The sequence below is a fragment of the Patagioenas fasciata genome, chromosome Z (genome assembly GCF_037038585.1).
Source record: "Patagioenas fasciata isolate bPatFas1 chromosome Z, bPatFas1.hap1, whole genome shotgun sequence".
Classification (NCBI taxonomy): Eukaryota; Metazoa; Chordata; class Aves; order Columbiformes; family Columbidae; genus Patagioenas; species Patagioenas fasciata.
Window position 1 is genome coordinate 23,150,379 of NC_092560.1, and position 22,461 is coordinate 23,172,839.

Here is a 22,461-nt window from a genome sequence, read left to right on the forward strand (position 1 = left end):
CTCTGTTATATTAAAAAACATGACCAGTATAATTTTTGTCTCAACCTGGCTTTTTTTGTTTGGTTTGGCGTGTTTGTTTGTTTGTTTGTAAATCTGTAGTTAAATCTGAAATTCAGAGGAAAATTGGTGCATGCAGAAGCATGAGACTACAAGAGTATCGAGGGCACTCAGACTGATACAATCCAAATACAGGGTGGGCTTGGCTGTGCCAGAGTGCTGGTCTTTTCTCAACATGGTTAACTGTAAACCAAGAAATACAGAGCAAAGCCCCAGGCCCATTCATGAGGGATAGATGATAACAGTGCTTGGAGGTACTTCTTCACAAGGAAATTGAACTGAATATGTGTTGCAAGCAATAAAATAGTTTTGAGTCAGGGAATTTAATAGAATTTAGTTAATTGCCAGTTGGTGTACCATAGACTCCAGTATTGAGCAATAAAGATAAGCAATAAAGAAAACACTTGGACAAATGCACCTCAGCTCCTATGCAGACACCTCTCTCACACCCTCCTTTTTTGTCTGCTAGTCCCCTCTCTGCACATTACAGCCCGTCCTTTGGCAAGGTGACAGGTGGCACAGCAGGTTTGGGTCACTGCCCAGCATTTTTTTCTAGTTTTGTCCCTCCTTGTTTTTTGCTCATCTGCTCCAGTGTAGGCTCCTCCATGGGCTGCTGTCCCTTCAAAGGTGTACCTTCCTCCTATGCCTGTCCCAGCATATTTTAGCTACAGCCTTGTTCAATCATCTCGTTGCTGTAGTCCAGCTCAGGCGTCTCCTCTTGTGTCCCCTTTTTCTCCAGTGAACCTCCTCCTGCTCTGGTCTCCTCCTCTGCTCCAGTGTCATGTCTGCCCAAGCTTGAGCTGTTCCTCTTCTGTGTCTCTTTTTCCCTGGTAGTTACTGCCCTTTCTTGAATACACTTTTGCAGTGGCACCACAAGCTCCTCTGGTTGGTTTGGTTTTGGCACAGGGTGGGTTGGTTTTGTGTGTGTTGGAGCTGGCTGGAGCTGTCTGTGACTATCCCAGGGCACTGGCTGCCCTCCTCTATCAGAGTGGCTCAGCCATGCCCAGTGCAGCGTCAGGCCTGCACTCCGTTCCCACTTAGGAATGTGAGGACATCTTGTCATCCACCGTGGCTGGTGTTTGTTGAGTGTTATACTCTCTTCAGCAGAGAGCTAGTTTCATCTTGTTGAAAAGGAGGAGACATAAACTAGAAAAACGCTGTCATGAATGCTGTGTACATATAATAACAATGGCTCAGGAGTTGTGGTTTTCATTTTGTGTGGGTGAAAAGCAGTGCCTTACTTGCTTGTCAGTTGTGATCCCAAAGGAAAGGAAGGTTACAATAATAGTGTCTTTAAGTTTATTTTCTGAAGGCTAGGATGGGCTCATCTTGCTTTGGAAATCACTGCCATCTTTTGTTCCCCAAACAGCAATATTTCCAGTATTACTGCAGAGGATGAGATCTTACAATTTTATTTCTTCAGCCCTCAGTATCTTTCTTTTTCTCAGATGGTTGCCAAGTGTAGAAGTCCATCCCACTGTAGCAGTAGTTAAAAGGAATATCGAGAATATGGATGTTAACCTTTCTTTGAAGTGAACACACTAATAAATGCAGTGCTGTGAATGGGCACTGCAGACTGGGAAGGATGTTGAAACATTTCCACATGGTTCATTGTTTGTGGCAACCTTCTTTGTATGGGCTGAAGTAGAGATATTCCTTGCAAACTAGCCTCTATTGCTGGGGCTATGGAATATTAAACAATTGAAAATATGGTAGAGAGTCCTGATATGTTCTGGAATGCCTTATGCTGACCCATGACAACATTGTATCAGGTAATGAGCAACCAGGAATTTAGATGATTTGAACACTCTATCAGCCACATACAACAGGAAAAGCTCTGACATAATTGATAGTGAAATATTTCAGGTATTTTAACAATTGCTCTTTGAATTTGAATTCCTGATATTTGTGCTATTCTGTTGCGTGAACTGACACCACTGTTGCTTTATGCATTCATCACTGTGCCCTTGCTCAAAGTGGATGTCTAAGTGAAGAAAGCACAGTTCACATTTTTCAGCCCAATAACTTACTTAATTAAGACAAACAACTATGCCTCTGAATAACTTGATTTTTTTAAAACTGATTACTTTGGTATCAATTTCCTGAGGCCTCCTTTCTTGAAACTTTTCATCCATAGTTGAGGAAGGAAGAACTCTTGCTTAAATCCCGCCAACTCAATCATATCACGTCACTTAAGTTTCAGATTAACACTGTTCTTAGTTAGCCGTTAAAGCATAGCATAACATGCGTAATCAAACCTTTAGGAATCAGTTTATATACTTATATTTTACAAGGGTTGTAGATGTATGTTATGTGTCCATATATATATCTAGAAGTGTATACGGATTTATGGATGCCAGGTGAGTGGTGACATAGTTAATTGTCCATCATGTTTTTTTTTTCCAAACTGCCTTCAGAAGATTCAACAAAAGGATTTGTAGATTCTCATGATTCTTGGGACCACAAGACATTGTTAGAGTGGTTTGGAAATGCTCTCCCTAGCCAGAAGAACCAGTTGTTTGAAGTTAGAGGTAAAGCAAGTAAGAGTGAATCCTTCTGTTTAGACAGAAGATGCTCTTTATTACTGACTCTAAATAAGAGGTTGTTCTTACAGTTCATGGTAGAAATCTCACCTTAAAGTAAATCCTGTGACCTAGCAAAAATTAACCACCTTTCTGTCTATCAGCAGCATACTGTTTATCACTGCAAACTCCGTATGGAAATATTTGCTTTACATCTCTGAAGAGGCAATATTTTGCTGTGTCCCTCATGTTTTGCTACTACTAGATTCAATGTAGGATTAATAAAGGCATAATCTGAATGCAGGATTATAGAATTTTACATGGATTGTGAATAAAAATCGCACTATTGCATTGGTGAGGGCAAGCACCTTTGGTCTTTGTATTATGTCAGTACATGCTTAGATATAAATGCCAAAAAGATTTCTAAACATGATCACAATAGAAATAGGGATGAGAAGTGCAAACTTTGGGGGGTGAAACATGGACATTTGAAAACATACCTGAAAAGCACACATGGCTTTAAAACATGACAGCATACAGAAAAAAATAGGATTTTAGAAACCTGTTGGATGGTAGTAGTGTTATATCACATTAAAATAAAGAAGTGTCTTTTATTTTGAAAAGGACGACCAAGTTCCATGATTGAAAATCTGCGATAAAGTTTTTTGTCATATTTTGTTCTCTGAAAGATTTAGTGGCTGCTGCAAAATAAAAAAAGAGTGTTTAAGAATGAAGCCTGAGATTTGTAAAATATATGCCTATTATTATGTGTTTGTGGGTTGTCCTTTTAAACCGTTAATGCATATACAAAAGATTCCTTTAGTTTCACAATGATTAGATGGCTACAGTGCTGCTATGGGAACAAAATGTTTCAACACTCATTTAACTGTATAACACCAATACTTTTGCTTAAATGAATGGGAATACTCTTGCTCTTAAATTTCAACAGGTGATGTGTTAGATTGTGACTGAAATAATTTAGCTGTTTTGCAGTCAAAGATAGCTTTCATTGATTTTGAATGATACTCAGATTTTACCCCCAAATCCAGGCTATGTGCGCATATGTGTGTTCTCATATATGTAGAATGAGAGGGACAAAGGATATTTAAGAAAATGTAAAATTGGGACATAAAATACTGCAATGGTATATGAGGGTTGATTGAAGTTGTGGCTAGCAGTAGGAGCATTAATGAAGGATGCAATACAGTGATGCAGCTATTCTTAAACAGATACTCAATATTACCAGTTTCTGTAGATTATTATTCTTCTTCCGTTACAGATTACGTGAACTACAACGTAGAAGATTAAGAAAATACTGTTTTGGAACTAATAAGATTTGTGTTACTGTGTTGGAATGCAACTAAAAAAGGGAGAAACGGTGGCCACTTGCACTAATAACTTTTAGAAAGTCTAGGTACCTCATATCTTCCTGAGGACTTTCAACTTTTTATTGCCTAATTAAGACTTGATTGTTAAAAGTGTTTATGTGTGTATTGTGTTTGTACCTTTTATTTAATTTATTTATTTATTTATTTATTTTAAATTTCAGAAGATAATATTAGAGTTACTACCTTATTTCTGTAAGGGCTCCTGGAACTGCTTGGCTGACCTTGTATAGCCTCATGATTTGGAAGTAGTGAGGTGACTCAGAAATACCTGTTTTGACTCAGCCTTCCATTTACTATAATTCTGAGAAACTTGGCAGTGGTCAGGGGGTCAATTCTCTTGACCTATGTATAGTTTCCTGGTTGAAAAGCCAAGATTATACCCTATTTTCTAGCTCACCATACTCTGCTAGAAGGAAAAAGGCCTTTCATTGAGTCTTACTGCTTTCTTTGTCAACTTATTTCTTTTTTGTGTAAAACACGGTTTGAAAACAGTGTAGTGCTTTTTACTCAGTGGGCTTATTTCTGACTTTCACTCAACTAGAGTAAGTCTGACACTCTTATTCACAGGTGATAACTGATTTATCTTGCCATGCCCAATCAACATGGACTTGTTGTTATGCATAGGTACAAAATTCAGTTGTATGGTTTCTTTAAAGAAAAAAAAATCAAACTAGGTGTTAAAATTATTGCCAAATCACAGTGGTAGCTGGTCACGTGCAGTTTGCCTAGCTTTAAATGAATGGGAAAGTTAAGACAATATCAAGTCCCTGTTACAGATAGTTACGCATAATTAATTACCCATTATGGTTAGATCTTTGAGTAGAATAGTGATATTTGTCAAAGGAATAAGTCAACAATTTCTGTCGAACACTTATCAGACAATGCTATACATAGAATAGAAAATAGGGTAGCAAATTGCTAGAACAAGTCAAGGAATGCACATATCAGCTTTAAGCAGTTTTCTTCAAGAGAAATAAGAGGTCATGTGCTTGGTTTGTATTGAGTTTGTTGTGCAAGTGCAAATGGGATGCCCACAGTGTCTTGATAATTTCCTTTAGAATTGACATACTTGTTCTGTAACTGTCAGAAAGCAAGGAAGTTTGAGCGTGTTAGACACATGGATTAGTGCTGGTAATCTACTTTTAATACAAGAACACTGTTCCTGGGCACTATATGCCATATATTTAAGACAGCATTGCAGGGAAATATTTTAAAGGTCTGTGCATATATGATGTGCTCCAGCTTTCCTTGGAGAAGGGACTAAATATGTTACTTTTGCTTTTATTATCACTTTCCGGTCCCTGGAAAATTTATCTCTACCATCACTTCTGTTCCAGTTCTTTGTAATAGTTTTTTCTTTAAGAAGTAATGATGATCTAGTCTGTTATGTTTCTTTGATAAATAGTTTTGTGATTTGGTAGCTGACTGTGGTGCAGGTTCTGAGAGGAGTGAAGAAAGCAATGATATTTTTTTGCCTAACAACCTTGTGAGTGTGTGTGTGTGTGTGTGTGTGTGTGTTCCATGTTTTCCCACAGGGGTACTGTAATGTGTAAGACACACTTCTGTATCTGTGGTTAGGATTATAGCATGAAAATGTTCTGTAATAAGAAAGATCTGTGGCACAGTGAATCAGGGGATTTTTAAGTGTCAAAGTTGAATGAAGGCAAAACCAAACTGATTGAAAGACAAACTTCCTACTTGGAGGCTACTGGTGAAGATTATTTCTATGTGCCTGAAAGATCTTACTTTTGTTGTCTTCACATGTTGGGTAAATATTCCGCTTTCGTCAGGAAATGCAATAATTCAGTTTTGAATTTGATGCAACATAATTGATTTTTTTTTCAAGTGTTCCATTCTGCTTCTCCTGCCATACTGAAGTTTTATATTACACATATGCCTGCTTTCATCCTCTTTCCCCAGTAATCTCAATGTTTGAGGTCAGCTGTGCCATAACTATGTGTCAGTAGCAGATTTTTTAGTCCATTAGCACTTCTGAAGCAATTTTATTTCTGCCAAACTTGAAGCCATTTAGACTTCGGCTAAGAAGAAACATCATTTACCACCACACAGATTATTTGAGTTTGATTTTGATTGTTACTTTGGCTTTCTAACTTTAAATACATTTTTGGACATGTTAAATAAAAACTGAGAAAACTTTAATTAGAAAATGTCAAGATAGAACATTTTCACTTATGGAAAAGGTATTACACTCTTCCAATCTAAGACTAGCAGTGACATTAAATTGTGGACGGGTCTGATTGACTGAATCTACTTTAAGGTGGTTTTTGGTGGGGAGAAGGCATCAGTATTACTCTTCTCCTTTGCTGTAGACTAAATAAAGCCTTTTATGTTAGCAAGGATTTCTATTTTAGAGAGGGAGGAGGGAATCAGAGAGACCACCTATTTATCAGCCTCAAATACTGCCTTAAAACAAAATCTATGGCTTTTATCTTCTATAAGTGATTGGCTATTATGGTAAAAATGCATACATGAAAGACATTACTCTATCCTCTGTGATAACTACATGAACTGTCTCGAAAGGTGGCATTGTGGTTATGTGGCACAATACAAGAATACTTAAGACATTTTAGTCTCAACGTTGTTTTTCTGAATGATAAATAGCAGCTTTCTGTCTCAGGCCACTTTCTTCTTAGTTTTCCAACAAAAGTAGACTCAATTTTGAGTTTTAATTTTACCCAGGTAGAACACAGTTGCGATTGTTCTGGTCTTGAGATAGACAGTTCTTTTTTTAAGAAAATGTGTAGATTTTACTAAGTGGTTAGCAGTATTTCAATGCTGACATTGTTAAAATTATTTGGAAGAGCCCGTTCTAGTAACATAATTTGCCTTTGTCATTTTAGTGTGTTCAGATTTCTACTTTCATGTTTGCAGTCAGTGCTTACTGTTATGAGCAAAAGCATTCTTTCCTGGATTTCTCCTAAGTGTTTACTTTTAAGAGTTGGGCTTTCTTTTTATGTCATTTTCACAGGGAAAGCGAAGACTGACATTGGATATAGCAAGGGGAGAGATTTATTTCTGAAATGCAGAAAGTCATTAGATACTCTAACATGCTTTGTCTAAGCTTGAAGATCAGCAAGTGAAGATCCTGGCCTACAACAAATTTGGGAATGTCTTGCTCATTTTTATGCGGAAGTCCTCCTTGAATAGCTTCTCTGTGTTCACCTGTTTGTGCTTACTACTAATGCAGGTTTTGACAGTAGTGTATATGTTAAGTATTTCTTTTCTGAGATCAGAAAAAACTCTCATAGTGAATAATAACATATTGCTAAGTGATTTATTGAAAGAAACAGAAAACAAAGCCTATAAAAATCTATGTTCTGCTTGTGGAAAAAGTTGGCAATGGTAGATGAAGAATCATATCTGTAATGGGCACAAACAAATAGCATGGATTGCAAATTGTGTTTGATAACTATAGATGAATTTTTTAGAATTTACTATCAAATTTAATATGAAACATGATTTTTTTAAAATGGTTTCTATTGAAATTTAATTTTTCTGACACCCATTATATTGTGAGATACTTTGTAAACATCTGTTCTAAAATAGTGTCACTGGCAGCAGTGATGGATCTGTTATATGACAGGGATTTGGGCTGATGAATAGTGGTTCTGAATATCAAGGGGTTAGAGATTGCTTGGAACACATATTTACATTTTTTTACTTAATACAATTGTTTTTATTATTAAAATTGAAAAATAATACAATAAATATGTAATTCTCCTTTAAATTTTGTATCTTCCTGCACGTGAGAGGAGGAAGCAATACAAACTAACACATCATCTCAACAGCTGAATAAGTTTCTTCAGCAGAAAGCTGCTTTTAAAATTGATGGCATGCTGCAGCATGCAGTGTACTAAGGAAAGTAGTATTTATAGTTTCTCCTGACTTCTGACCCTTGAAATTAAAAGCACTTTCCCCACCCCCTCAGTTGCTGTTAAACCTCAGGAAAAAATTAGTTGCTTTTCTTGGCAGAAATTTGTTTTAACAACATTAAGGTGATGCAACTGTCTTTAAAGCACAATAATGCACATAAGAGTCTGAAACATTAGCCCAGACTGACATGCCCCCAAAATTTATTTGCGCTTTTTACATATGCTGCTAACAGTTATGTAGAAAATCCATATTGTGTAGCTTTCTTGACACATTTTTTTTCTTTTGCACCAAAGAAGTACAGTTGGAATGTGTTTTTTGAAAAAGTTTTTTGTTGACTAACAAGAAGGTGCCTAAGTCATTTGCAACTGTATGCTTCAAATGAGGCTTTTCAAAATATTGAAAAAATGGTTACAGCTGGCTGCACACCCTGACAGTTGAAAATAAGACTCCCATACCAGTCATAACTAGAAATTCGATTTAGCTTATGCACAGTGGGACAAACTAAACACAGTTGCTTTCCAGAGAGGTGACAGTGCAGTCAGAACTTCTACAGCTGCCTTCCATGCACTAATAATTAAAAAAAATCAAAACAAAATCCCCAACTGGAAAATACACACTCCTTTTATAATTACCTATTTCAAAGCTGTAATTGAGCATTTCATTATAAAGATGCTAATCAATCCAGAACAATACTCCTAGGACAGCACACATGTCCAGAGATGTAACAGTTATAATAGAAATGCTAAAGAAACTTTGCTGGGTTATGATTAGTTGTTCAGGCATTTCTGTTGTGAAAGATGAAACTCCCACAAGGTGTATATCAGTGTTCCATGTAGAGCTTCAGGATCATCTTCTAGGTTTAGCATACTTTGTAAAAAAGTAGGTACCTTGTCATAAGTATAAATAAGCAGATGCATTTAAAAATAAATAAATAAGGTTTCCTGCATCTAGGCAGATTCTTAGGTAAAACAAATGAGAGTGAGTAAACGAAACCAAACATCTTTCTAGATTTTTATTTAAAAAAAAACACACAAACTTCATCTCTAAAGTATAATTATTTGCGGCTCCCTCTAGAATTTCCTGTTGAGATCTTGTCTCTGGGGGACAGTGTTAATGGCTCCAGCAGGAATGGTTGAGTCCTGAGTAACCACTGCCATTTACAGCCCTCTTTCATAGTGTGAAGTGCACAGCTTTGTGGCTTCCTCAAAATACTGGCAACCACAACATTGTGACTGTTGAGACAGTGCTTCATGTGGAATTTGTGTATCTCTGTCATATCGGTGGTGTTTTTCTGGAGGAGGAGCACAAGTAATTTTTTTTCTGCCTGTGTGTGGGAAGCAGTGTTGCAGTATCGTCGAAGCTGATTGTGCTCTTATAAGGATTCCATAAAATTACACAGCACTCTTCCCCAAGTATTATAAATAGTTTTATTTTGTGTTGTAACGACAGAATTAATGTAAGCTGAGTCTTTGGAAGCTTTGAAAAATGGGACTTTGTGAATGCTTAAAGTTACTGTGTAGTTTCTTATATGACGCTGGCTTTTGTGATCACAGCATGTGGTATTTTGTACTTTGGTACAAAGCACGAGGGTAGAATTCTAAAATGTTTGTTTGATAGCCACCTGCATGAATTCTTAATATTTCATTAGTTCTGGCTAAACAGAAATAAATCTGTAGTTGAAGGTTAGACTCCTTCTTTAGTTTGAATGTCATAGCAGTATGTTTACCCACTGCTATTCACAGGTAGAAATGGGAAAGCAGGAAGCAGAGAGAAAAAGCACAAGTCCTGGAAGTCTTTGCATCTGAGGCATGTGTATGAAAGATGGATAGGTTGTGTCGTCTACGTTTCGATATTGAACTCTGCTAATCTGTCCTTTTGTGATTATGTGTATGTGTGCATGTGTGTACATTCTTAAAACTTCTTGCTGTGCAGATGTTGTGCTTTAATGACCATTAAATGAATTGCTTTGTCTCACATTTGTATTTTGTTATTCCTTCTGATGCTCAGATTATGAAAGACTCTGAAACTCTGAATAGCAGAGAGTTCTAAAACACCATCTTTTCTGTTTTCTCAGCAATGTGTTTTTTTTATAAAAGATTATTAACACAATTAGGATGATAACCTCCGTTTTGTTTCCTGTCTTCAGTCCTGTTTCTTCCACCTTTTGACTGTTCATGTAGAAGGCAGACTATCAATGGTCCCTGCAGTCTGGTTATTTCACCAATTTAATCTCTTGTAATGTTTTATTCTCTGATTTGTCTTGCTAATTCAAGAAGCAACAGATTGCCTACTTCAGAAACTGTGTCATGTTCGTAACTAGTGAGATAAATACCAATAGTTTGTAGTAAGTTCTTTTGCGTGGATAGAAATACTCCAGTATACTGTGAGGAAGACAATTGTTGTTAAAAGTGGCATCACCTATATAATATTGTCGTAGACATGCATACACTGTCCATGTCAAAATGTGCTATTGGTATCTATATTACAGTAGTATTTCCATAGCTGTATGCAGTACATTTCAGATGTGTTCTTTCTCATGCCCATTATGAAAATTGGATAAGAGGTCTCTATTCTGTTTCTCACTTTCCATTTCCGAGTGTGTTGGTGTAAATGTTCTATGGAACACCAGAAATGCCACTTGTGGTGGCCACTCTAAGCCATTAATTTCCACTAATTACAGATAAAGCTATAGTTTTTATTGTGGTCTGTGAAGAAAAACACATTGTGAACCATGCATTCTGGCTCTGCTGATGCTTTTATGGTTTTATTTGATATCAAAACTGGTTTGTCAACATTAGGACATTAGTTTGGTATATAAAAGCGTAGACAGTGGTACTTTTCCTTAATAAGGAAGCTTCCAAAATTAAAATACCTGTAGGCTTTTGTTGACTTTGAAAAGGAGTTGGTAACATTACTTTTATTTTTCTTTGAGTGTAATAAAAAGTATTATGTGTTACAAAGATATTTTGTAGTTCTCATCTTTTATTTTAAGTGAGGAACTGTGGACAACTGTGTGCTGTTATGCCGTATCTTAGTATGGGAAATGCATAGTTCTTTTATTGCTTCAGGAAGTTTTTGTACTTTATTATCAAATCATTTTATAATGCCAACTACTTTTGAAAAATAACCATTTCAGTTCTCCATCTCTTCTTCTAATATGATTGTATTGCCATCAGCAATGTTATAATAAAGTGCAGTCAGACTAAACTAGCTGCAGCTGGATTACTGTCCTGTGTGTACTGCAAATGCACTGTCTCACTCAGTCATGCTACAATCTGATTATGCAACAAGTATATTGGATAGTATCGAAACAAAACTATAAAGTGAAAAGGAAGAAGAAAAGCCATAAAGAAAGAAATTGCAGAGTAATATAACAGAGAAAAGATGCCTTGCGATTTTGAAGTCAGATTCGACCTGTTAGCTTCAGACTTGCAAATACATTTCTAGCTTTATTTCAGTATCTGCAGTACCCAGTATACTTCAGCTTCACCTGATCCTAAAGGCAAGACCCAACCTGAATGTTTCACAATTTCCATACTGAAAAGATACAGAAGAGGCAAAATGCATTTGAAACAGAGATGGCTCTTTAGATAGAAGCAATGTTAGCAAGCCTATGTCATGGACATAACAGTAGAGCTGTAGGATCATTCTCATTGCCAGATAGTCCAGATACCTAGCTCTGAGAGGAAGCAAGACACTAAAAGATGCTGGCTCTGGCAGTAACTGTGGTCCCAGAATTCTGAAGTCTAACAGTTCTTCTTAGGAATAGCGCTTTTCTGCACGACTGCAGAGAGCATCTGCTTGAAGGCTGGTTTCGGAGCCCGTTTTCCTGGGAGTGTCTGATGAATATGTGATATATGGTCCAATGGCTTCGTGAACATTTTGGTGTGTGGATTTGTGCTCATGAGTTTAGCCTGTGCTATAAAGTGGTAGCTGCACAGCTCCAGTGTTATTCAAGTAAAAAAGACTTTAAAAAACTGTCTACAGCAAATAACCCAGTACAAGTGTTTTGCTCTTTTGCATTTAGTTCTTTGAGACAAAAGACAAAGGCAAAAATCAGTCTGTAAATGTTTTTGCCTAAAAATAGTAATTGTAGTTGTTCTTAAGCCAGACCTTGGAGGTAATTGATGGAATCATAGAACCACAGAATTATGTACGTTGGAAAAGACCTTTAAGATCATAGAGTCTAACTGTAAACCTAACACTGCCAGGTTGACCACTGAACCATGTCCATAAGTACCACATCTACACATCTTTTAAATGCCTCCAGGGATGGTGACTTAACTACTTGAGGCTGTTTTCTCTCCTCCTATTGTGTTACTTGAGAGAAGAGACCAACACCCTACATGCTACAACCACCTTTCAGGTAGTTGTAGGCAGTGATAAGGTCTCCCCTGAGCCTCCTGTTCTCCAGGCTAAACAGCCCCAGTTCTGTCAGCTGCTCCTCATCAGACTTGTGCTCCATTTGCTATTTTCTAGGCTAGTGTTTACCTTTTGTAAATAGAGAAATATAAATACGTTACAAACCTTATTATGGATTTCACCAGTTTCTTTTCTGTGGTTGAAGAAAGAGTATAATAATACAGATTAGCCAAGATATGTTTTAGCTCCTTTTCTTTAGATGCTCCTTCCTACCTGCCTGCCTTCCTTGTGGACAAGAGTCAGAATAGAGTTTACGTTCTTTAATTTTGCATATGGGCCCGGTCAGAGCTGGACTGTTTCAGGGTAACTATACCTAAGTAATTTACAGGTTTCTTGAGTGACAAGAGTCAAGATTGGAGTATTGGCAGAGTGGGTGTTTTCCAGGCAAGAAGTCAGTCTTAGAAGATGTTTCATTTGTCCAGTTAGCCCGTTATCTGTGGCTTTGTAAAAGGCTTTAAATGCTTACTACATATTCTGAACAATGTATGCACTGACAGATAACATTTTATATTTTTCTCCTCTAGCAAGACTTTTAGTTTCAGCAATGCAGCTGTTGCCAGCACAATACTTTTTTCTTGATCCATATTTGGGAGGCACAGAGTTAAGAATGCAGAGTACTCTAGTGAACTGTTTCTGCACCATGAGTCAGAAAAGTTCTAATAATCTACAGAAGCCACTAAGACAGCAGAAGTTTTTAGGTACTGAGATACATGACAACTTATGATTTTGTATTTTATTTCATGATTTAGAATGCTAGTGAAGCTGTATAAACACCAGCGTAAGCAGGGTTTTCTGTGTGGGGGTTTAGACTGCATAAGAACATCAGTATTTCCGTAAGTAAAAAAAAGAGGAACTTTTTAACAACTTTCTACATGAGAAAAACAAGCCCATGATGTAATTGTTAAAGTCTATTCCTGTCACTGAATTAATTTATTCTTTAAATTAATCTATCTGTATTTTTATTATTATTTCTTTGGTTATTGAAAGTCCATTTTCTGTTTTGCATGGTGACAGAAGAATCCTTGCTGAAATCCAAAACAATTACAATGTAGGATCAGACTGAATACATTAAGTTGTTTAATATAAGCAAATTTCCACCTATGACTGCAGCTCAGTGGTGCTTTTATAGTAATGTAGTTCAAAGTCCTGCTAGAGATCAGAAACCTGCTGTTCCAGGGTGTGTGCTCAGTCCTGTTGGAATAACTGTAACAGAGAAATTCAGGAATGATAAGAGGAGCATTAAGGTGTATTGTTATCTAGGGACTGATAAGACTAAGCTTTGGAACACTCAACACACCTGGCTTAAGCTTCCTTAATCATAGGTTTGCACTTTGGCTTTTTTAAGAACAGAATGAAACATGGAACTTCTCCAACAAGTCAGCTATGAAAACTTTCATAATGTTTAGTCAATAGAAGAGCAAAATAGAGGTGGAACTTCTGACACTTGCCTTCATTGCTTTGGGAAATACATTTAATTCCTGTTAAAAGACATTGTGTTATGAAGAGTTATTATTTTATTTAATATATTTTAATTAAGCAGCTTAATTTTATGCATTTTTTCCTATTCTTTCTGGTAATGATTCAGCTGTCAGTTAGATTTTTGCAGCTAATATTTGTGTATGAAATCTTTATTTTCTTCTTTAGGCTGGGATCTTGCTTGATATGCAAAGATACAAAGTATTGGCACTTCCTCCTTGACTTATTTCTAGTAATGTTTCAAGTTTCTCTTTTGTATTTCTTCACTTGCATATGTATGGTATTAGCTGTGGCAAGGGAATGGATTTAATTTAGGACTGAGGATGTGACGAATGAAGCGTAGAAACATAATGTAAACAGTCTTCTGTTTCAGTCTTTGCCTGGGACTTACTCTTGGAGAAACACTGTTTTTTGAAAAAATGTAAGGTGTATCCAGTTGTTTTCCTATAAGTCCTTATGGCAGACTAGAGATGGCCATGAACTAAAATTCTGTCTCCGTACAATTTCAAACTTTAGAAAAGTTGAACTGGAAATCCTGTTTGTGTAATAGCACAAATGAGCTCTCATATCTTCACATTCCTGTATTCCAGAATTTTGTAAGTTGCCCTTTTTTTTTTTTTTTTTCCCGCATGTGGCTTCTTACATCTGCTCTGACTTCTTTTTTGTCTGTGTTCAGGTTTCTTCTGAGAGCTCCTTTCTGCTGTCCTAAATTTCTGTGTTGAATTATCAAACACTAACATGCACAGGCAGGCTTGTAAAAGCAATTAGATACGTAATTTTTTTTTTTTTTGGGGGGGTGGGGGGGGTGGCAGGGGGTTGCTAAGATTTGTCCCCAGGTAAGCATTTTCTATAACTTTAGCTGTCTGAGAGCTTGGACCATCTCCTCCTGAGTACTGTGTTAGCACCTAAAATGTTTTTTTTTTGGTGCTAAAGTGAACAAACCAAAGGGAAGTAGTTCAATATTCAGATGTTTTGTTCACCTAGTTGATTCCTTTGAGGATAATTGGTATATGTGCCCATATGCAGGGGCTCTCATCTGCCATGCCACGGCTGAGGAGAATTATTTTGTGTCTCTGCATGGAACACTCTGGAGGGCTGGACATCTCCACTTTTGCTAATCTTCTTGATAGATACTACTAATCAGGGAAAATCTATCCACCTACTTACCCATGTGCTAGTGATAGATATATTACCTAGTTCCACCCTTTGGTTTTCAATTTTGTATTAACAATTTGTTTGTCTGGGGAAAGAGACCAAAATAGCTGTTGTGGAATAAATTATTTATAGGTAGCTCTGCTAGAGATGTTGTAGGAGTCATTTTTGGTGATTTAATACAGCAGTTACACAGTACTTATCCTAAAATAATTACATCTTTTATTAAAGATTCGCAAAGTGAGGGGTTTTTTAATAACTGTTGATCTCTCTGTACTTACTGTGATCAGTTTTCTACGAAGGAGAAGCCCAATCTTTCTGCACTTGTGCAGTGTGAATTTTTTAACAGGAGCTGCTGAGAAAGAGCCTCACTCTGAATTCATTCTGGGAGGCAAATGTTGGTCCTCTGAGGAGGAGGCTCGTATAACCTGGTGCTGCAAATGCTGTTTGTGTTTTCACTATCTCTGGTACCACACTCTGGAGGCAATGAACTATTGTCAGGTGGAAACAGAAAAGGAAAGAAACTACTTCCTTTAAGAATCAACAGTGTATTAGGTGAACATTTTACTTTGAAATTACCAGGTGGCTTGATTAGGAAGTTAATACTTGTTTGATAGTTAAGTTTAGTAAGGAATTGCATCTCCATGTTTGTTTTCATGAATAAGCCAAATATAGACCCACATACCAGATGATTATTAAGGTCAAATTCGGTCCTCTTGTCAGTAGCAGAGTCTCTGGCTGAAGGTGTGTTTTTTTTGAAGGTAAAGCTGAAGGCAGACTTGTGTGAAGAACCTTGATGTCACTCGATTGTCTCTGGGCTTGCTTCTCTCTGGTGTTATCAGCCCATCATCTGCATGCCTTCACTAGCAGTGTATCTTCAATTCATTTGAAAGAAAAAGATCCACCCACCATCTATATTCAAATGCTTTGGTTTACTTGACCTAAAATACTAGAAATTATCCATATATTTATTTTCTCTCTTGCCCTGCTTAGGACTCCATAGCTAAGTTTTAGTACTGAAGGCTTTGGTTTTGGTTTTTATCATCTGAGTGATAATGAATATGACATTCAAAGCAGAGACAATGAGTGCAGTATTTGTAAGTGCTTATATAAACATTTAGAGTGAGAGAATGGAATAGGATTACTAATATATAAAAAAAACCCTGAACTCTCTCCTTTTTCTTCTCAGCCTTCTCTTTGCCAGGCTTTGTGACCCACCCCTTCATTTGCAAAGAGCTTGTAGAGGATAAATATATATTCACGTCAGGATCAAGAGATATTTAAATTCTCCCTCCCCCCCTTTTTTTTTCCAAGCAGATGATAATATTTTTTGTGTTAGGTATCACATTCAGTCTTTTGGTGGGAGTGTTTGAAATGTGTGAAAATAATCTGCAGTGCCCTGTTAAAAAACAGTTGTGTGAAACATGTATCTTTGTGCTTCCCTTATTATTTTTCAGTGTTGTTTCCTCTTGACTTCCTCCCCTACTAAAGGGAGCAGTTTATGGTTCAGACACAAATCTTAGCAACTATCTCATTTCTGACATTCACCTTCACACGTCAGCTAGTCTGTTTGCGTGCCAATAAAAAGAGAAAGTTTTGTCCATAAGCGAGCTGCCTTTGGAGATAGTTCAGGGCTCCTTTGTAACCCCTGCAGCCTAGAAGAAGGAAAATCAAAACCACATCTTCCTTGAAAGTACATTTCATACATGTCCATCTTTGTGATTGCATTGGAATCATTATGTAGCAGTTGGCTCTGATATGCTTGCACAGGCACAATTGAGTCTGACAGGACTGATGTCTCATGGACTTTGCTGTTGTTTGAAATGCTGGCATGAAGATGGTAGTGATGATAGGGGAGAGCTGGTGCCTTTAGCACCTCTCCTGTGCAGATTTCTTAGGTATGTATTTTTTGATGGCATTAGCTGATTTAAAATGTAGTTTTACGAAAGAGATTCATAACAGCCATAGATTTCTAACAGCTGCTCATGTCTTTTCTACCTTGAGCAGATTCTTTGAGCATTGTACTATACTGTAAAATGGGCTCTTTAAACCACTCACAAATCTGTAAGATCTGCTTAGTGGCATGGTAATTAGTATATTTTTTTCTCTGCCCTGTCGATTTTTATCTTCACTGCATGGAAACCAGTCTTATGTGGTGATGAAAAGGATGATATCAAACTTGCCAAAGTTCATATGTTGCAAATAATTTGAAAAGCAAAATTACATTTCAGTGTTCTTTTAGTGACGTCAGTCTATTTTGGGATATCTCTTGTATTTCCCATGAGAAGGAAAAATATTTTTATATTCCTTAATTTCTGTTATTGCTCAGTTGTGGTAAATTTGGACAAGAATGAGACACTGCTTTTTTAAATTGGGTACCTGAGCTTTAGAGCTCTCAGTGTATCATATTCAGTTACACATAATAATAAATGAGATGGATTGAATTGGAATCTTAACCCTTTATTCAGTTCTGGATTTCTGGTGGTGTTTGGTTTTGGTGTTTTTTTTTTTTTGGAGGGTTAAGCATGATTCACATATGTAAAGGAAATCACAACAGGAATTTTAACCTTTGAGTGCAGTTGAACTGTGCAATATGCTAGCATTTGATGTCTAGCTTTAAGAACACATCATGGAACAGATTTTGCTGTGTTATTCTTACTAGATACCAGGGCGTCAGCTCCCAGTATGCTGTCTGCAATTAGACTTTTTGTTCTGGACATTGAATCCTCTTTGATTCCCTTGTTGAAACATGAGTATTCCAGTGATGTGTTATACTTCATTAACAATGACAGTTCTCATGATTCAGAAGATGCTGTTGAATACAACAAAAGATCGAGGGTGTGACAGATACTTGGTTGTGGTAGAAAAGGTGTACTGAGAAATACACTAGAACAGTTCTAACATATACCATACCTTGAATCTTCTGGTATAATGTCAGTAGCTTGAAATGAATAATGATTCCTTTTCTTTCTCCCTTACCCTTTTGTGTTTTAAAATTGTTTGGCCTCAAATTGTGAATGCTTAGGAAAAAAACAAAACAAAACATAAAATCTCTGCACTGTTCTTGCTAAATGTATTTTTCTCCTTTTCTTATCTGTTTCATAGGCTCTGAAAATACTTCCTCTGAAATTTCAGACCGGACAGACTCGCAGTGGCTTCTAAGCCAGTGAGAACAAGGCTGCCAAAACATGCTGGTGCCAAGCTGTTGGATGATGCACGTAGTCAGGCCAATGGTGGTGCTCCTCTGCTTGCTGCTCTATGCTGATGCTGAAAGTAAGCTTATTATTAATTTGTGCTTAGGTCTTGGCCATGATGAACAGTTTTGTTTTTAGTTGGTGGTTACTAAGGGTCTCAGAATGAGTCTGCTTTTAAGTAATTCTTAAAACGCTGCAAGGTCCTCTGCAAGATCACAGCTATAGAATTACTTATGCAGTTTCCTTACTATTTCTCTTTTAAGTGCTCTTCAGCAACTAATGGTTCCTGTTCAGATGGTGGAGACCATACCAGACATTGGTCAAATCCCTTAAAGACATCTGTCATTCTTTGAATATTTTCTTTTTTTTTTTTTTTTAAAGGCGCCAACTCCCAATTAATATCCAGTCCAATTAAAATTCCAGGCTCTTTTAAGTGCCACAACAGCTGTTCTAAGGTATTATTTCTGGCAGCTGTTGCAGAATACAGTATCCAAACGAATCAAGCAAAATTGAAGACTTAGTGGCTGGCCTAAATGTATGACATTTCAGTGAGGAGAGGCACCTATGTTTACTTGTACTGAGGAGAAACTGTTGGATTTTGGTCAATTAGTTTACCTGTTAATGGGAAGATATTATCTTCTTTTTGATTAGGAAATCATTAGGTCTGCCTTGTTTACATGTGTTCCTTCTCCCAGCTGTCCTCTGGCTTCCTGCAGAGGTAATGTGCAAATGAGAAAAGCCATTTGCTTTCCACCTGTTGACCTGCAGGTCTGCTACAAGCTGACGGTTAGCATTCACTTAACTGAAGGATATTTTCCTACTGAGTCTTCCTGACTCTGTGCACGTACATCACCAATCAATAACTCTGACTTTTGAAGACTTTTGTGTTTTTTCACACACCTGTGTAAAACAAAGGAGCAGTTGAATTAAGTAGGAACACACAAGAATAAAAACAGTGTCAGTGAGGCTGGATAAATCAGTTTTCAGTAAATGCATACTGAAGAGTTTCTTGTCACTCTGCTTATTACCTGCACTCCACATATACTAAATTACAACAATGAAAGAAATACAAAATCTTTCCACTTCCATGTGTATAAGACTTCCTTCTTTTAACTGTAGCTCTGTGAAAGTGAAATAAATGGAAAAGAAAAAAAAAAAAGGACAAAACATACATGTTTCTCAAGTACTGACAGCTGAGATTCTTTGGCCCCTTTCCAGGTAGAAAATGACCAGCTGGGATGATTGTGTTTACGGTGAAGCCAAGGACATTTTAACACTTCAACCAGCAAATAATTAATTGGGAAGTGGGCCCATATGTTGAATGTTTCTTCAGTTGTAGTATATCACCTATTTTAAAAGTAAATTCTGTGCTTGGCAAACACAGATTTTTAGAATCTGGTATGCCTGTTCTACTTCAGATAATGGAATGTCCAGCCTTCTGTGGGCGAGTAGTGAATGATTTTTTGGCTTTGGTAATCCCAGTCAGGTGTGAATTCATAAAAAGCCAGTCAAACCCAGGAAATCCTTTGTTAGTCCTGTACTCATGAGAGAAAGGTATAGTTTCTGTAATCATGTTACAATAAACAGGAAGGTCCTTCTTTCATCATTCTTCTCTGTGAGGAAGTAGGACAGTTTTTTTTGAAGATTAGCATTAGTACTTCAAAATTGCCTGCTGTCCCAGTACAGTTTTAAGGGAGTTTTCAGATTCCTTTTTCCAAAACTGCTGCATACAGCTTATTTTTTTTTTTTTTAATTTTAAATAACATGAAATGAAATGGAATAGAAGTCAGCTATTAGCCTGTGGTGGCTAGGGCTAGGAGGACTTTGTGGTGTTGATAGAGTCTGTGGAGTGTCACATGTAGAATACAGGTTGTAAGATGCACAAAGATCATCTTTTTGTGGGCATTATTCTCAGTGAAGCAGCCTGGACAACAAGATGCAATCTTAAAAGAAACTTTTTTCCCCCTGTTGCTTTTAGACCCTGGTTTATAGCATAGTGTTGTATCATGTGATCATTAACAGTTTCCTGTGGTTAGATTAGTAGATAATATGTTCAAAATGCTGTTAATGTAAGTTGAAAATGCCCCACCCTAAATACTGCTGGCCGTCTTTTACAAATACACAAGTCAATGAGTTTTGTGCTGGAGGAACTCACATAAACCATTCCTTTATGATTTTGTGTATTTGTCTTAGTAGGTAATATCAGGCGGAGTTACAATAAGAGAGTGTAGCCAAAGATGCACTAGGTAATCTTCTTGGAGGGATTTATAATGTTTCAATGTCATCTATGGTTATTACTTAGTATGCATTGCATCTTGTTATTATTAGCCAACAGGAGAAAGGAAACAACAATTTAAAAATACTTACCAAAAAAAAAAAAATCACAAACATTAAGAAATAGTTAGAAGATTAGAAACATTCAACTAAGTTGAGAAATACTGTTAGAATTTTAGAACTAAAGTATTATAGAATAATAACTGCATGAACTATTCTTTTTGCTTTAAAAGAAATAGCGATGCTTTAAGCATGACTAATTTGTGCTATGTACTAGCTGAGATTTTAGGTCAGAGTCTCTGTTAAGGTATACCAGAGCCTAGAATAAGCAGGCAGTTATGCTAAGAAGTTACAGACTAGGTTTCTAAGGTTTTACTGGTTTTGTATTTTCTTAAAGAGAGACTTGAGCTGGACAATATAACTTTCTAAGGACAGAAATACATTTTTTCATCTGATCATTTAAACATACTGTTGACTTGCATAGAATTTTTAAAGCTCTGTTTCTGTTGGTCTCACCTATCATTTTGTTTTTAAAGAGTTTTTGCCATGCGGGTATTGGTACTGTGAAATGCAGAAGGTGACTGAACTCTTACGTGTACCAGGTGAATATGAAATGGTCACTTTAAATAGTCAGACTTTTCTCTAATCTGGCTAGCTCTTATTTAATGGGAGAAGGCTTCTCTTTTGATATTACCTTTATTTTTTGCTTTCTACTAAGAAAAGGTGTGACTGAGAAATTGTACGAATGCCCACAATTCATATAAATTAACATAATCCTTTTTTACAAAGTGAACTTTACAGTTGAAACTGTGTTTTCAGCTTCATACATCCTTCCCTGCTTTCCTTTTCTTTCCAAGGGAATTATAGAAAGAACTGAATTTGAAAAGAGAGAATGATGCGAGATTTTGTTCACTTGCACTGACTTGTTTTAAATTTCAACTAAAAGGCTTGGATACACATAACACGAACCAGAAAGTCTTGTAATAGCTAAATGTCAATGCAATGTCTCCTGTATTCTAGTGAAATTTGAGTATTTCATTCCCTTACAACATAGTGCAGAAAACCATACAACATATTAATCTGTCTCTTAACATATGAGATTAAAGAGATTATGATTGTCAACTAATCAATATACATTATAAGGTATTAATTAAGTTGTGTGCCATATGTGTGTTTATATGGCTCTAGATAATACTACATTAGTGCTGTGAGTTGTAAATTAATGTTTTTCTGTTTTACCAATCTAAAAGAGGAGACCTTTGAGTATCACAGTAACATTTTACTCCTGTGCACTGTGCTTCATTTATTTGGAAGATACATTGAATTTTCACAGGCGTTTTATGGGCTGGGTGAGAGACAGCACAGAATCAGTGACTCTTCTGTGTGCAAACAGAAAGACTTGTCTTCTTGTTGTATGATCAGCTCTTCTCCTGGGTTTCCTGAGGACTTAAAAAGTTCATGCTGTGCTGGAGTTGCTCTGCCCTCCACTCTTACAAATACTGCTCCTGTTTGTATAGCATTTTGTAAAATGGTCCCAGACCCTACCGTTGTCCAGGGTTCTTGTTGAACTTCTTCACAAGCAGCTGGCAGGACTATGTTATTTCCATTTAGTGGGGAGAGGGTGAGACAAAGGGGACAAAGTTTTTGTCTTTTTTTCCTCTATCACCATGAAAATTCCATGCCTTCCTTTTTCTTCCTTTTTTTTTTTTTTTTTAATCTTCATAATTTTTCTGTTGCTAGCACCAAGGTACTACAGAAGAGAAGATATATCCTGACACTGCTTTGTATTCTTTATAGAGTTAATTGCAAATGGATAAGCAACTTATACTCTTCTGATCTCACTGTGGAATCACTGTGAGTACGAAGCCTGCTTCATGCTTTTGAAGAGATTCCCAGTGGTACTTAGTCCTTAGTACTTCTTTTCTGTTTATGTTCACTGCTGAGGTAGGGAATGAGACACCTTGGTTTCTCTCTATCATTCTGAAGGACCCCAAAGTCTGACATGACTTGGCACAGGCTGCTAAACTCTCTTGTGGCCACATCTCAAAGGAATAAAGAATAGAAATGCCAAAAGATGCCTGG

General features: G+C 36.8%; 1 protein-coding gene across 33 annotated transcripts in view; it reads left to right on the forward strand.

Moving 5' to 3' along the window:
- Positions 1 to 22,461, forward strand: part of PTPRD (protein tyrosine phosphatase receptor type D) — a 1,234,877-nt gene that overhangs the window by 935,974 nt on the left and 276,442 nt on the right. For all 33 annotated transcript variants that reach the window (XM_071802225.1, XM_071802223.1, XM_071802231.1 and 30 more), the window contains one exon: positions 18,017 to 18,184. In XM_071802225.1, coding sequence (XP_071658326.1) covers positions 18,100 to 18,184 — 85 coding nt within the window. In that variant the 5' untranslated portion in view covers positions 18,017 to 18,099. The remainder of the gene's footprint in view (positions 1 to 18,016; positions 18,185 to 22,461) is intronic.